The sequence below is a fragment of the Symphodus melops genome (assembly GCF_947650265.1).
Source record: "Symphodus melops genome assembly, chromosome: 1".
NCBI lineage: Eukaryota > Metazoa > Chordata > Actinopteri > Labriformes > Labridae > Symphodus > Symphodus melops.
This window is the reverse complement of record NC_136691.1, coordinates 46632028-46649423: the sequence shown is the minus strand read 5'-3', so window position 1 is coordinate 46649423 and position 17396 is coordinate 46632028. Positions and strand designations below refer to the sequence as shown.

At 38.4% G+C, this 17396-nt stretch overlaps 1 protein-coding gene across 1 annotated transcript; it reads left to right on the top strand.

Annotated features, from left to right (window-relative positions):
* The first annotated feature begins 1059 nt into the window (after positions 1 to 1059).
* ppef2a (protein phosphatase with EF-hand domain 2a) lies at positions 1060 to 14275 on the top strand. Its single transcript, XM_079369398.1, has 15 exons — positions 1060 to 1185; positions 1279 to 1333; positions 1429 to 1604; positions 2324 to 2438; positions 2718 to 2764; positions 3023 to 3189; positions 3320 to 3356; positions 4499 to 4648; positions 4733 to 5068; positions 6220 to 6405; positions 6502 to 6644; positions 8230 to 8336; positions 9381 to 9547; positions 10052 to 10139; positions 11235 to 14275. The coding sequence occupies exons 1-15, from the start codon at positions 1117 to 1119 to the stop codon at positions 11486 to 11488; spliced, it is 2097 nt and encodes a 698-aa protein (XP_079225524.1). The 5' UTR covers positions 1060 to 1116; the 3' UTR covers positions 11489 to 14275.
* The last annotated feature ends 3121 nt before the right edge of the window (positions 14276 to 17396 follow it).

Below are 17396 nucleotides of genomic sequence, written 5' to 3'. Positions count from 1 at the left end.
ATTTTAGTCTTTAGTCCACATTGTCCATTTCTGTGTTATGATACTGAAGGTTTCATTTCTGATTTGTATTTCTCTTATCTTACGCATGATCACAAACTATTATTTTCAAACCAGCACTACTAAATTAGACTATTAGTTGCATTCTCAATTTGACAAGGTCTTGTTATTTTTTTTGTAATAAAAATCTGTAATTCAAGTAACATTTGTCTGCCTAAAACAACAGACAAATGCTCTTTCATTAGCTTCCATTCCATAGCCTTGAGATCTGGAGATATTTCCATCTTCTTTTTTTATTGCTTTATTTAAGTCTTCATAGAATTCAGACCAAAACAGTCTCCTGCGGTAGGATTGAGGCCAATCGCTAAGGTTAGTAGCAAACCAGCAGGTAACAAGATTAAAAGGGCACAAAGTTGACCATCCTGCGGCTTCAGATCTGCCGACACGCTTAACTTTCCACTCAGTGAATGAGTAGGTGCCTTTGAGGTCAGGACTGTGCTGTGTTATGTATATGAATCTGTACATGTAGAATAGATTGATCACATACTGAAAATGTGGTTTGTTGTGACCCCAAAATATAATACACTCATTTAGCCGAGCAGAAAAGATACCCAACTGTCCTTTTGTCTGCTAATATTTTAAAGGCTTCTTGCTGATGTGATGATTATTTGGTGCTTTGAACAGGAACAGTCATGGGATGTGGCGTCACAAAGTCTGACCAGTTCCACAAACACTCAGGAAAAGGTAACCAAACAAACACAAATATACCTGTTTTTCCCTTTGGACTTAAAACAAATTAATAGTGAAATATAAAGTAAATAGACTAAACATAAAAGCTACATGGGTCTCTGTGTTGTCCATCCTCCTCATGTTTTTCTTACACCTCAACAGCAAGCTCATGTTTATGTATGTATGTTTGATTGTATTGTCTTTTTTTTTGTCCTTCCACTCTTCTGCATGCAGCTGTCACAAGTAAGCCACATCTGCCTTGCCTTGTTTGTTGTTGTTAATGTTGTAAGAAAATGTGAAGACCTTTCTGACGACCTGTCTCGTGTTTCAGCCATAAAAGCAGCTGTGCTGATTCAGCGATGGTACCGTCAGTATGTTGCCCGCACAGAGATGAGACGGAGGTACACCTGGCACATCTTCCAGTCTCTCGAATACTCTGGCGAGCAGGCCCAGATAAAGGTGAGGAATAACCAACAGAGGTCATCAAATACAATTCTGAATTCTGTTCTCTGTAAAGTAGCCTTCTGACATTCTCATGTCCTCTCTGTGCAGCTTTATAATTTCCTTGGTTACCTCATGGACAATTTCACACCATCATGCAACGAGCGTAAGGATCTTTGTCATGAATGACAAAAAACTTTACAACTTTATTCTAAAAACATCAATCACTTATTAACACATCACCCTGACCTGTTCACCCAGGAAATCTGATCTCGCACATCTTCCGAGAGAACGAGATTTGCCGGGACGCAGAGTGGGAGAGATACTTCTGCTACAAGAGCATCGAGGTGCCAGAGATTTACTCCGGACCACACCTCACCTTTCCCCTGACGGTGGACCAGGCAGTCGGGCTGGTAGAGGCCTTCAGGAACAAGAAGGTAGGGGCACCATGTTGCTTCATAGTCCAGTAACTTAAATAAAGTTGGCAGATGTTTAAATCAGAGGATATTGTACCAATGCACTTTTTAGAGTTGAATAAGTAAATTACGCCAAAATAACTTAACAGATGGTGTTTTTTTACATATTTTGCCGGACCAGAAAAAATGTATCTAGTCATTGCATTTTTTTGTACCTTTCGGTGCCTTTACTGAGAGTTGGAAACAAGGAAACTAGGATATGATGCAGTTGTTGCTGCTATTTTCGGCTTCTGTGGGCAGACCTCTGCACTGCTGGAAGATTCTTTGCACAGACACCATCATCAGTCGTAGTTTATGGGCCAGGGTCAGCTACAGGCTTTTTAGCTTTTAGTACTTAGCCTTCACATGTAATGCACACTTGTGAGAAAGTAAGGTGAGGATCAGTTAGTATAGCTTAAGTTAAGGTTAACGATAACTAGAACAGTTGAATCTTTTTTTAGCCAAATGAAAAGGGCAACAATGCCAAGCAGTGGGGCCAAGACTTCAATGCATTACAGTTCATCTAAACATTGCTGCAAGCAGAAAATTCAGCTTCTGAGTCAGCACAGCATTTACTGTCAGCAATGACAAGAAATGTTTAAATTGTAAATGATCCCTTTAACCAGCACTTTAAAACAGCATTTTCCCTCTAGTTTGACTTTGTGTTTGTGCCTCTTGCTGACACATCTCTCTCCCAGCAGCAATTGCACTCACGCTACGTCCTCCAGCTCTTTCTTGAGACGTGGAAACGGCTCCGGTTGTTGCCAAACATCAACCGTATCTCCACCTGCCAAAGCAAAGAAATCTGTGTTTGTGGTGAGCTGAGAGACATTATCATTTTGTAGATTTAGATATGGATATATGATTTTAAAGGTGTGGAAAAAGTGGTTAGAATTAAAAGCTGTCTATTGCTGCCATTGAAACTGTTTAGATAATAATTCAAAATGAGTGTTTTGACCTTATAGCAAATGTAAGCATACTGACTGTTTTGTCAAATATTTGCTGTTAAAGATAAGGCCCTTCCTGACAAAGATGTGATGCTATCTTTTTATAGATGACAATGTTTAAATTAATATGAATATATCTCCCTTACAGGGGATTTGCATGGACAGCTGGAGGACCTTCTCCTGATTTTTTACAAGGTCTGAACATCAATCTCTAAAAATCTGTTACTCTGCTTCTGAAAGCTGCAATTCTTAGCTGCAATGTGAGAGGCTAAAACCAGGAATTGTTTGCCTGAACATCGACTTAATTATTTGTTGAGCTAAAATTAGTTTACACGTAAATTGCAGAATGACCCTCAAACACGTCATTTTAGTCTTTTTAACATAATTTGTTGATCTTTTAATCATGAAATGACCATTTACACAGCTCTTTCTGCTGTTTTTCACACTTTACAGAATGGCATGCCATCCTCAGAGAATCCATATCTGTTTAACGGAGACTTTGTAGACCGAGGCAAGGACTCCATTGAGATTCTCATCATTCTGTTTTCATTCCTGCTCGTCTACCCAAGTGACGTTTTCCTCAACAGAGGAAACCATGAGGATCATATAGTAAACCTGAGGTGAATACTGTCTAAGGAATCTTCTGTTTTGCTGCTTTTGGTCCTAATCCATCTGCTAAACTCATAAACTTTTATTCTTAGCTCTAATCCTGTCTTTCTGTGTAATCTTGTCTTTCTGGGCCTGTTGAAGGTACGGCTTCACAAAGGAGGTTTTAACTAAATATAAGGTAAGATTATATCACGTTAACCTAAGCTTTTGTAGGTTCCTCTACCTTCACTTTGTTTTTCTCCCCTTGAGATTAACGTCTCATTTCTGCCAATTAAATTTGTCAGCACATACAGAAATATACCCAAGTCCTGACTATAGAGAAGCAAGAAAAAAAAATAGTTTCAGTCTTCTATGCTTACACATTTCCTGTAAAGCTTTATATACAGTAGGCCAGCTTCCCTTCAATGAAACTCCTCCATACAGCTAAGAGGATTTGAGGTCACAGAGAGTCTTTTGGCCTTTGATAAGTCAGGAGAGAGGATTCAAAGACCCACAGAGAGAACCTCAGATGTTCCAAATATTACACATTTACTTTTCTTTTTAAATGTCTGAACGCTATCACCTCCAATCTCATTTACAATGCACCAATCAATAACATCAACATATATAAAACGTGATAAAAAAAGAGCCATGACTGATGAATGAAGCTCTACAGAATTACACTGTAATGGAGATACAAAATACGGAAATATGGAACATGGAAGTTATTATGTCTAAGCTGTAATCAGCTGACAGCCAGATGATTGAATCATTGCGTCTAATCACACATTACATGCACACACATACAGACACGCACACGCACACACACATGCAGACACCATTTACAGCTCATCCTCACATCAAGTGGACCCATTCAAACACAACTTCCGTCTCACTGATCTCTGATACCATCAATGCTGCACACACTCTGCAGCTGCCAGCAACTGTATTCTAGTTTTTTGCAATTAAATGGTTAAATTCATGATGAAGTTGATCCTGACTGAAATGAAATAGAATTAAAACGTTTTTATAAAAGCAGGTATAAGGACCAGGAGTGTTTTTTTTGTTTTTGAGAAAAGTCAAATGAATTCTATATATGGTTGAAATGCTTGTTTCAGATGGTCCTCATGTCATCCTTAAACTGGCTGATTGTATTTAATACAATTAACACTCTTTGTTTTGCATGATTCCAAAGTATAGATAAAGGATTAAAAAAAAATGCCAAAAAGATACAACATACTCAAGTGAAACAAAAAAAAATTCTTTGCTTCAACGTAAATGTTAATGAACAGAAGTAAAGAATGTTAAACAAGTCTTCCTCCTGTCGGTTTTCCTCCTCAGATGTACGGCAAACGCATCCTGAAGCTGCTGCAGAAAATCTTCAGTTGGTTGCCTTTAGCAACTATAATCGATCAGAAGGTGTTGGTGCTCCACGGGGGGATTGCTGATACCACAGACCTCGGCTTTCTTGCCAGAGTGGACAGACACACTGTGAGAAAAAGACATTCATTTTCATTTCATGTCACTTTTTATTTAGTATTGAGGGAATTCCAAAATTGTCTTTTTTCCCACCAGTATGTTTCAGCTCTTAGGCCTCCAAAAAAGAAAAACCACGGCCAGTCGGTGAGATCTGTCGACTCAGATATAGATGAGGACATCTGGTCCTCCAATCGGCTCATCCAGCGTCGGATCTCCCTCGCGTATCCCAAACCCCTCGGAACCCGAGAAAGCTTCCAAAACCGCTCTCTGCAGGACTTCTCAGACCGGATTAAAGTGGTGGACGAGCTGGAGTTGTGCCGGCGAAAACATACACTCTTCAGCCCGGGGATGCAGAGATCAGAGAAAGAGTTGACTCCGTCTGGGTCCACTGACTCCATCAACAGTGACACTACCAAGGATGAGTGGAGACAGGTGAGGGATGAGTGTTCAACAGATGTCAATTCCACATGATACATATCTCATTTTGAACAGATTTTTTTTGTTCTCAGACACTTTCATGTCTCACATGAGATGCATTTATTAAGTGACCATGTCTAGTGGAAAAACAAAGGTCATGGTCAGTGTGCCTTGGCTGTGTTTCAGTGGACTATATCAGTCCAGATGAAAGATCCATCAGTGATCAACGCTCACCACAGAGGTGCTGCAGTAATCCAGCCCGTCATTAATCCCTCTGCCGTGAGTTCAATCAGCTTTTCAAACGTGCTGTCACAACCTTTAGCACAGGCTGCGGGAGGAAGGTGTCTCATCAAGGTCTGGGATTGGTTTGTGGTTCTGGTAGAAATATGCTTATGAATTAAAAAGAAGTCAGTGTTAAGATGTAGAGCAATTCTTTCAGATATTTATATGTATTAACTATCTGAGGGCAGAAGTCACTTTAATATAATACATGTGACACTATGATAAGACATTATTTTATGGCTTGAAAGGGATGAAATAAGAACACATGAAGATAATGGGTAAGGAGCGCTGCTGGTTAAAACAAATCATATACGGGTTCAATTGGGATGCCTCGGGTCTACTGTGCTTATTTTGTGCATAAAGCTTCTATTCTGAGAGTTTTTCAAATGTTAGTACTTAATAAATGATCTTTGGGACAGAGTTTGGACAATAATAAATATATATAACAATAAGTGATTTCCTTATAATGGCACTCACCTCCTCTGAAATGGAAAACAGTCTGTTGCTATTGAGGCTTCTAAAAAGTTTGTTTAAATACTAATGCATTAAACAGAGGATATAGCAGACAGTCATGTCAACTAAATCACATTAAATTATAGTACTCTGTCGAATTTTACGAAAATCCTTCTTTTACTGTTTAAGAGTCATTGCAAATTGTAGAATACATTATTGTATATATTTAGAAAAAAAAATGATTACAGCTTTGACTACTTCTTGTCTTTGGGTGTTAAAACTTCATCACGGATCTGAGAGCTTCAAGAACTGCTTTTGTTAACTGCTTCTTGACATCTTTTGTGGTGTTTTCAGTATGCGTTTTTTCAAATTCAGGTTTTATGTGTTTCCATTTAATTCCTTAAGTTTAATCCCCTCTCCTGTTTCTCCAGATCCTGGACCTGCTGTGGAGTGACCCAATGACTTCAGAGGGCTGCATACCCAACGAGGTGCGGGGCGGAGGCTGCTACTGGGGCCCTGATGTCACTGAAGACTTCCTAAACAGACACAACCTGCAGCTCCTGATCCGCTCTCATGAATGCAAGCAGGAAGGTTATGAGTTCTGCCACAACCGTAAGGTGAGCTCGGACACGAACAGAGACTTCTTTGTTTCTAAATGCTGTTAAAACTGAACTAAAACAAGATCGACTCAATTTCTCTCCGTCCCCCCCCAGGTCCTCACCCTGTTCTCTGCCTCCAATTACTATGATGTGGGAAGCAACAGGGGGGCCTATGTAAAGCTGGGTCCAGACCTTGTGCCTTATGTGGTTCAGTACCAGGCCAGCAGCATGACCAGAGAGCTCACTGTGAGACAAAGGTACAAGAAAATGTTCAAAAACAGGCTCATGTGTTGAAACAGGGCTACAGGTGTCAGAGCCATCAGCAACCTTTGCTATTCATATTGCAAAAAAAGGAGCCTAAACTAGAGATGCACTGATTGCAATTTTTTTTGCTTTTTCAATGTCTGACCTGCTGATAACAATTTCCAGAGTCAAATGTCCGTTCTTTAAAAACAAAAACAAAAAAAACACACCTCTCCATGTACACACCAGCCTGCCCCTATGTTTCCTCTTACTGTTTGTGTCTGGTAACTCGGTAAAGGAGCAGATTGTTTCATTAAATCAACTGAAAACAGAAATTAGGACATCGTTCCTTTATGTCCACAATGTGTTTCACAGCAGCTGATTGTGGAGAAAGTTTGATGCTAATGACTTGACTAATGTGGTAACTTTATGGAATGACATTGGGCTACACTTGCTAAACAAGGGTCTCGGCTGACACTAAACAAAAGAGGTCTAACAAGCTACAGAAGGGACGTGAACTGAGTGCTTTTCAGTCCCACGTGTCTGTCACAGTGAACTGGAGTGAGCAGGGCAGACAGAGCTGTTAAGTATAGTGCTTGTATACTGGGACAAGGACAGGATTGAAAGGCCTAATCTATAACCACACACGTGCATGTGTATGTAATGACTCTGCACTTAAAAGCGTGTGGCTATCACGTTTGTTTTTGTGTCGCTGTGCACATGGCATGGCATGAAACTTGTCCCGTGTGTGTGAATCTGAGAATCTTTAGAATCAGACATGTTTGAAAGGACCAGGTGGTCAGCCAACACAGTGTTCAAAAGTGGCACTGATTTTCCACCTCTACTACAGTATAATAGTGAGTCAGCTGTGGCTGTGTTTATTTTAACGATGTGACTCAGGATCTTTAAAAGTCCTATGAAAGTCAACACAAGACACAGGGAGATAGATTCACTTCTATGGTGATTATATTCACAGTTGTTAATGAAGTGTTTCTCTGTTACCTTCTGAACTTCCACAGAGATAGAGGCAATGTTTTCAAACTGCTGGTATTCTCCTGAACATATATTTTAAAACCCTTAAATACATAAATAAAATAACAACAGAGAAATGGAGGTTTGCTCAAAGTGACGACTGTAACCATCCTCATATCTCTGATCTAAGCATAAGGCTATAGAGAAGCTTTAGCTTAGCACAGTATGAAAACTTGAAACGGGGGAGAAAACTAACATGGCTCTGTCCAAAGGCAACAATATATTTCTACGAGCGCCTTTAAATCTCGTTAATAAAAGCCTGTCTGCTTTTTATGTGGAGAGGATTTATTTTCTTTTATAGCAAATTCTCTAAAACTATTTCTTAACAGATATAGTAACTTGTTTCTCCAAATGTATTAACACAAGACATCTACTCTAATGGTGGTACATTGATGTTCCAAAAGTGAAAATTGATTTCTCTTTCCGGACTTGGTGAGAACTTTTTCACAAGAGATCAAATTCCTGACTTTTATTTGTTTTAGTTATCATACAACTATCAAGTGAACCATCACTGTTCTCTACTTTACTTTCTATTGTCTGTTGTTCTCGTTGTCATCTTGTCTGTAGTGTTGGGCGAACCGAGCGCTCCGCCCTCAAAGTCCTACGGGAGCAGCTATTTGCACATAAATCTGACCTCATCTGTGCCTTTAAGCAGCACGACACTGAAAACACAGGTAGGTTGTGTGACCTTCATGGAGAGATTCACTTGTTATATTTTCTCTAGAGATCAGGTGTAACCTCTTGTGTTTAAAGATCTGTGGTGTACATTTTGGTTGTCAAAGACTTAATGTCTGGAAAGCGGGAAATGTGAGCTCTGCGCTTTGTATTTTAATCCCCATTCAGAAACCCAAACACATTGGATGAGAAAAAGTTCAACATACAAGACTGAATAGTATCACAGAAATGTAAAACTCAAACGGGTGTTGTTCTCAGTCTTACATTATACCACTAAAGCTCTTGTTTTTTTTTAATGTAAACTGTATAATAAGTAAACAACGAAGTAACTAATATTCTGTACTTTTCTCCAGCCACTCAATTGCTTATACTATGGTACAGTAGAACTAGAAATGCTTTCTCCTCTCTTAAAAACATCATACTGCTGTATACACAAATCATCTGCTGCTTTCATGTGTTTTTGACCAGTTGGCATGAGAAAGGCAGCGTCGAGTTCATAATGACAATTTTGGTGAAAAAAGATCCATTCAACATCATCTTCTCCTTTGCACTTCGCTGTTTATTCTTACTGCTTGTCCACTTCCACGAAAAGGAAGTTATTACTAATTTAGAATGGTGTTTTTTTTCTGAGGATGGAATTGGTTTCATGCTTTCATATTACAGGTTGAATAAGTCAGATAATCTCTTGACAAATTGTATAAAGCTTTAAGTTGCCTGAAGTCTGAGATATATACAGTAGCATAATACATATATGTTTTTCTTATGCAACAAATTAAAAAAAAACACCTGTCATTGCTCTTTACAAACATATAGCTTATGTGATGCAACATATGATTTGTTTTTCTATAGAAATTATTTACCTATACAAATATATGAGCAAATGCATATTAGTAATATTTCTCAGCTGATTAATCATTTGCACAGTACTATGCATCTTTCTATCATAAATCTTTTGAGTTAATCATTAATATACAATGATTGGGTTGTTTTTAGAAGAATAGAATTTGGATATAAATCAGAAAATGTGTAAATTTTTGCTCCAGGTCTTTTGACTGTGAATGACTGGGCCTCAGCGGTGGAGAGTGTGATGTTCCTTGGTCTGCCCTGGAGGATGCTACGCAGTCAGCTGGTCACCTGCAGGTCCAATGACTGCATGATCGACTACCACGAGTGGTTCAATGAGCTCGCAATCAAAGGATATAACACAGATGTAAGGACGCACTTCTGCACTTTATTTAGCAGACGCGTTTGTCCAAAGCGAGAGTACAGTAAGTACAGTAAGTACAACATATGTAAGGATCTAGGAGGGAGGAAACAATGTCAGTAAGTGCAATCGAACAGCTGTAAGTGTGATGGACAGGCAGGCAGTGCAGTGAGGCAAAGCACAGTCATTGTTTTTTATATTAAAGTACATTTTAACGTCACCATCATCAACATCATCGACAGCTTTCCTCAGAGTTCTAATCAGTATTAAAAGCATCATTATCAATATCACCATCATTGTCAGTAACTATCACTATCATCAAGTGGTGTTCATGAAAGAGCTGTGTCTTTAGCTTTTTCTTAAAGGTGCGAAGGGACTCTGCAGATCAAATAGAGTTTAGTCATTCATTCCACCAATGGGGTTAAACGGAGATGGAGGGAGACTGTTTTATACACTTAAATGCACGTGTACATAATGTTTTCAGGAGTTTTTATGTTTCTCCTCTATCAGCACATTGACCAGAGTCTGCTTGAGACTTTGTACCGCCACCGCTCCACCTTGGAAACGATCTTCAGAATTGTGGACACAGACAACTCAGGTAAAACAAGTTATTACACTCACACAGAAAGCATCTGTTATGACTAGCATAACTTAAAGAACAGCTCTTGTGCTTCTCTTGTTATCAGGAGCTAAATGGAGCTTAAAATTTAAATCCAACTGTAGCTGGACCTAATTTTGTAGGATTTTTTTATTTTGCAATTTTTTAACAGAAACAGATTAACTTTGTCTAAAGAAACATTTGTAAAATGTCATTTTCAGCTAGTTGTTCTCATTTTCCGATAATGTGATTATGGCATTATCGGTGAAATAATTTGTATAAATTATCTAAAGCCTGAGATCATCACAACTTCTCTTATTTAAGGTCTTCTAACCGAAAGGTTTAAACACCAAAACACTGAATTAAAATTCATACCAAAAAAAAAGAGTAAAACTTTACTTACTGAAGGAACTTCAGAATGTTTTACATTTTTCTTTCGAAAAGGGAAACCATTGGATTTTTCTAAAAAGCTGCTGACTAGTTTTCTTGTGTAATGAAACATGCTATGGCATGACGTATCATTTATATGAAATGCAAGATACAGTGTTTTTTGAGATTGACAAACACGAAGGACTAAAAGTCACTATATCTCATGATAACTCTCTTAACAACTTCAGTCTTTATTTGTGTGGCTTCTTGTAATTGAATATGTCAGAATAGTAGACCCTTTATTTAACATGTTGAATCATGTGTTGAGAGAAAACCATCCAGTTTATTTTGCATATCTTTGCGTCAAAAGCAAGCAGCCTGCACCAGATGGCCTTTTACACATACTCAACTGACTTGTGTTCAACAGCTTGATGATGTTAGTGACTCACAGAGAAAATCCAGTGACAGAGTGTCAGAGATCTGTAAAGTGTGTGTTTTGTCCGTCACTGAGTTAATCCACCTGAAGCATGCAAAGGAGGCCACAGCATGTCACTTGCTCCTGAATCCTTCAAGTAAAGACAAGGATTAACCCACTGATCTACTGGACCGTCCATCCCCCATCCCTGATCACACACACTTTTTTACATCAGTATTTGTCTGTTAATACTTGTTTTCTTCAGACTTTATGTTATCCTGTCTTGTAACTTCAACTTTCAACATCCCCAGGCTTCATCACTATTGAGGACTTCAGGCAGACATGGAAGCTACTGAGTGTATACCTAAAGATGGAGATCACGGACGAGGCCATCTCCGACCTGGCTGTCACCATCGACAGCAACCAGGATGGCAGTATAGACATTGATGAGTTCATGGAGGCCTTCCGTCTTACAGACAAGAAGAGCCGGCTGGAGCGAGGTCGCAGCATGTTCATGGGCACAGCCACTGACCTCACCAAGCTGGAGGGAGACCCCAACATTTAAGTACAGCAAGAGTAAGCAAAGACTGCACACAAGAGAGCCCCCTCAGCTCGAACTCGCCTCAAACAGGCAGAAAAGGAGAGGACAGGGAGATGCAGCCAACGCAAGCTGCTTATATGACGCACATACAGACGTAGGACGATGCTGAGCTACAACCACGTGGATCAAAGAGGATTAGAGAGCGGTCAGAGTTCAAGATATTGACAGCAAATGTTAATTTCTCATAAAATGTAGGTTACTCTGCTTTAGCAAAAATGTAGTCTCTTATACTTCATAAAACACTTAAAAATCCACAAAGAAAAAGGGATCACATTTAGGCTTCACTAATATTAAGATAACATTGTATGGTACTGTGATCAAATTAAATATACATTATTATGCATTTTATAGAAACTATATATATATATATATATCTTTATTTTGAACATCAGAAAGATGATATGAACTAGGACTATGATATCTACGTGAAAGACTGTAAGGATGAAATCAGTAACTATAAAGATGAAATCAGTAACAGCTCCAGGTGTATCATAAACAGTACTCCCATCAGAGTCATAATAATTATACCAAACCATGTTTATCAAAACACTCTATGATGACTCAAGAAAAACATTGTTTATTTATAACACCAAGAGTCTCTAAACCACTCAATACAATTTCCTCAACCCTAAATTTGTGTCATAAAGTGCTTAACACCTTAAGAAAATAAATGTAAAAAAAGGAAATATAGGAGTAAATATTAACATATCAACGCTGTTCACAAAACATGTTTGGATTTGTTTTACTCAAAATTAACTTAAAAACTGACCCGAGTATGGTATTGACTAGTTGGACATTAAACGTTGTCCAAAAAATAAGTGAATGGCCAAATAAAAAGGCTAATGGTATAACAACAACATGTGGCATATCCTAACATTCCCCCCAAGAAAAACGATTTTTTTCAAAATTAAAAAAAAAAGAAAGAAGATGATACCATTGCTGTGTTTTTTGCTTTTCATGTCTTAAATCTATAAATAATAAACCTCGCTGTGTAACTTTTGAGCCTTTCTGTCAAGTCAGGTATGTTTCAGAATGACCACCAGGGGGCACTAAAGACCTTGATTTATATCAACGCCAGTCAATTCAATAATGAATATTATTATTCGAATGAAAATCTAATTTTACAAAAATAACGTGGCTCATGTCTATTTAAAGTTTGTTTCTATCCACATATGATGTGCGAAAAACAATTAACTACCCAAAGATTTTATGGAAACCAAGGATACAAAAATATACATGTAGTTATGAAACCATTAATAAATGTGCAGCTCTGCATCAGTTGCACAAAGTATTTGCAACTCGAAGTTGCTGGTGCCTTAGCATCAGAAGCGTTTTAACTTCTAGAGATGAAGTTTAAGTCAAGTAAATGCACTGATGATGTTTTGTATCAACTGCCAAGACGTACTGTGCTCCCTCCTCATCTCAGATGGGACTCTCACCTTGTCCAGAATGGGGAACTCATGCTATTATTCATTTGAATTTTAAGATGCATGCCTACCTCCAGACTGTTGCTTTAAAGAGAGAAACTCATCACTAAAATGTTGAACTATTAGTCTTTCTTCATGGAGACATCATGGTTGACATTTGTTGAAGTGAAATCTTTCCATGGTTTGATTGAACTCCCACATTGTAAATAATCGTTTATTTCAACCAAAAAGGAAATGAAGAAATCATCATTGTTTTGTTTTTGATTCTTAATGTCTGATGATTTTTAGCATGTGACCACGTGAAATGAAGACTGTAAATGCGAATGTCACAATAGCATTCATTTGTATCTGTATTGTTTTGTGTGTGTACATACATAATTGTGTGTGTGAGCTTCTTTGTATGAGGTGTGTCCGGTACAATGGATGAAAAAACACAAATAGCCTACAGTAAATAGTAAAAATACTGAATTACAATTAAAGCTCATGTATTCATACTACAAAGGCATACAAACTATGATGCTAGCGTCTCCAAAAGTCTACCTTCAGCAATCACATCACTGTTAATCCCCACCCAAGGGATACTAACAACGCCTAACCATTGAAGGACCACAAGTAATCATTAATCAACAGCATTGCGGTGCCACAAGGTTGTGTCCGTTCACCTTTATTGTTCATGTCATGACATTGATTAAATCAGAGTAACTGTACACTAACACACTTCACATATCAAAAATGAAATGCTTTACATTCTGTTACCATGTATCACCACTAGATGGAACAATAGTAAGTTTGTTACATGTGAAATTAGCTTGTGTCTACTGGTATCTTATAGGTTATGAAAATGTTTTTAACTCTGAAAGGTTGCAGTTCAGATTCATAATAACTAACTTCTCACTTGCTTATTAATTAAAGCAAAGAAATTGAAACTGAAACAATGAATGTATGCTTTAATGCATGACTAACAACCTAGAATACAGTAGTGTATCACTTAAACTTAGTAGATTTACATCAGATAGCATAAACAAATATTCACATACTTCTAACAGTGTATTAGATGCAGGGCATTTGCGGATACATTATGTGGGTACACGGTTTGGAGTGCTTTTAAGCCGACTGAATCTGCACTGTCATAAAACACACATACTCTAATCTGGCTTCTTGCTTGGTCACTCTCCTTTTACTTCTTGGCTTTATCCATCACAGTCCTCTCCTACCTCTTAGTCTCAGCAATTGTATCAAACTACAGAGACAGGCTATTTGGCTTCTATTTAGCAGAAGGTTGGTACATGAACAAGTGTAGTACTGGGACTAGCTGACAGGTGATTTAGGCGCTCTGTGGAAATCTGACATATGCCATTCTCCCTGTTTATATTGAACTACTAAATCAACTTTTAAACTACTAGTTTGAGGTGGAAAAGTTGAATTTTGTTAAACTGAATTGACTTTATAGTCCCCATGGGGAAATTCTTTTCCACAGCTTCCTGTCCGAACAGAAAAGTCCCACAAAAGAACATAAATAGGGAGTGTGGAGGGCAAATCTCAACTGAGGCTAGGCTACAGTAAAGTTTGTGGGTGAGGAGATGAAGAGTGCTCTGACACGTGGATGGAGGATTGGAGTCTGCCATAAGGAGGAACTATATACACATTTCCTTCAATTGCAGCACATTGCATGCCTTTTGGACTATTGCATTTGCTTTAGATTTAATATGATTTAAGAATTTGCTACACATTTTTCCATATGGCTATAGGCTGTATGTTGCTGCAGACAAGGCCATTCGTTTGCTATTAGTTTAGCTTATATTAAGAAAAATGGTCCTAGAAACTGAATGACAATGACGTTCTATACTTTACTGTCAGAAAGCCAATTTTTTTAAATTTAAGATAAGTACAAGACAGTTAATAAAATGATGAGCACTCACACACCCATTGGGACCTCATCCCAATGCTTTTACCCTTCTGGTAAGCAATTGCTGTTAATTTACTGCCAATTTTCAACACTAAAATACTGTTTTAAACTAAAACTGTAAAGAACTGTAGTCAGCAATGCAGTTTTCAGAGAAGGAAACACAATATGGAGGACGTGCTACACATCACACTAGACCTGCTTCATCAACATTGGATGTTTGAAGCAAGTAGTAGATAGTGCGACTGAGCTAATGTTAGCTAGTGCTATACTGAGTAATCTCAGTATAGCACTAGCTTGTCTAGCTATTGTTTTAACATATCATTTATGAGTGAGGCTCATTTTTAAATAGTGTACAAATATTACTTCTGGGCAGATATAGTTGTATTTAGGTTAAAATGAATACAGCATAATGGACAGAGGACTGACACTCGTTTAGCACAAAGAGGTTGAGGCAGAGGGAGTAAAACAAGCAGACCTAGCCTCACTACTCTTTTACATCTAGCCTGCTGGTCATGGATTTATATATACCAAACTGAAGTGAGGTAATTAGAATTAGGTGGGAAGACAGGTTGCCTTCAAGCAAATTGTCCAACATGTATCCATACCGGGAAATATGTATTATATTCATATGTGCTGCACTATTACGACACACAAACCTTTGCAGTTTGTGTAAACAGCTTCTCTAATCTTAAAAGTTAAAAAGACATTCAAACAGCGATACAAAACAATGAATTAACTATGTCAAGCTTGCACATCTTATTATAATAATGTAATAGTCCTATGGCTCTGGGATATCACATCCTTAAATAAAGGTACAATATAAACATTATGACTCAAAGATTTAAAGACCACCTAAGCTTGGAGCAATTAATTATTATAAATTCATATAACTGATTATTAACCAGTGTAACCGTCCTCCCTACGTGTTTAATGTACAGTGCCTTCCGAAAGTATTCGGCCCCCTTGAACTTTTCGACCTTTTGCCACATTTCAGGCTTCAAACATAAAGATTTAAAACTGTAATTTTTTGTGAAGAATCAACAACAAGTGGGACACAATCATGAAGTGAAACGAAATTTATTGGATATTTCAAACATTTTTAACAAATAAAAAACTGAAAAATTGGGCGTGCAAAATTATTCAGCCCCCTTAAGTTAATACGTTGTAGCGCCACCTTTTGCTGCGATTACTGCTGTAAGTCGCTTGGGGTATGTCTCGATCAGTTTTGCACATTGAGAGACTGGAATATTTGCCCATTCCTCCTTGCAAAACAGCTCGAGCTCAGTGACGTTGGATGGACAGCGTTTGTGAACAGCAGTTTTCAGTTGTTTCCACAGATTCTCGATTGTCTTGTTGGAAGACAAATCTCCGTCCCAGTCTCAGGTCTTTTGCAGACTCCATCAGGTTTTTTTCCAGAATGGTCCTGTATTTGGCTCCATCCATCTTCCCATCAATTTTAACCAGCTTCCCTGACCCTGCTGAAGAAAAGCAGGCCCAAACCATGATGCTGCCACCACCATGTTTGACAGTGGGGATGGTGTGTTCATGGTGATGAGCTGTGTTGCGTTTACGCCAAACATAACGTTTTGCATTGTTGCCAAAAAGTTCAATTTTGGTTTCGTCTGACCAGAGCACCTTCTTCCACATGTTTGGTGTGTGTCCCAGGTGGCTTTTGGCAAACTTTAAACGACACTTTATGGGTGTCTTTAAGAAATGGCTTTCTTCTTGCCACTCTTCCATAAAGGCCAGAGTTGTGCAGTATACGACTGATTGTTGTCCTGTGGACAGAGTCTCCCACCGCAGCTGTACATTTCTGCAGTTCATCCAGAGTGATCATGGGCCTCTTGGCAGCATCTCTGATCAGTTTTCTCCTTGTATGAGTTGAAAGTTTAGAGGGACGGCCGGGTCTTTGTAGATTTGCAGTGGTGTGATGCTCCTTCCATTTCAATATTATCGCTTGCACAGTGCTCCTTGGGATGTTTAAAGCTTGGGAAATCTTTTTGTATCCAAATCCAGCTTTAAACTTCTCCACAACAGTATCTCGGACCTGCCTGGTGTGTTCCTTGTTCTTCATGATGCTCTCTGCGCTTTAAACTGACCTCTGAGACTATCACAGAGCAGGTGCATTTATACGTATACATTTATATGAGACTTGATTACACACAGGTGGATTCTATTTATCATCATTAGTCATTTAGGTCAACATTGGATCATTCAGAGATCCTCACTGAACTTTTGGAGAGAGTTTGCTGCACTGAAAGTAAAGGGGCTGAATAATTTTGTTCCACTTCATGATTGTGTCTCACTTGTTGTTGATTCTTCACAAAAAATTACAGTTTCATATCTTTATGTTTGAAGCCTGAAATGTGGCAAAAGGTTGAAACGTTCAAGGGGGCCGAATACTTTCGCAAGGCACTGTACATAATTTGACTCCTTAATGATGAGGGAGTCAGGTAGTTGGTTGCTCTTTGAGTTATTCACAAGATTAAATTGTAAACTTCAACAGACCTAGTTTTTAAGCATGAGAACTCCAGGTAAT

Excerpts from the sequence above, each read along its gene's own strand:
- ppef2a (XM_079369398.1), top strand. The coding sequence starts at position 1,117 with ATGAGACGGAGGTACACCTGGCACATCTTCCAGTCTCTCGAATACTCT. Across the intron at positions 1,334-1,428 it reads CACACCATCATGCAACGAGC|GAAATCTGATCTCGCACATC; the intron begins GTAAGGATCTTT and ends CTGTTCACCCAG. Across the intron at positions 2,765-3,022 it reads TTCTCCTGATTTTTTACAAG|AATGGCATGCCATCCTCAGA; the intron begins GTCTGAACATCA and ends CACACTTTACAG.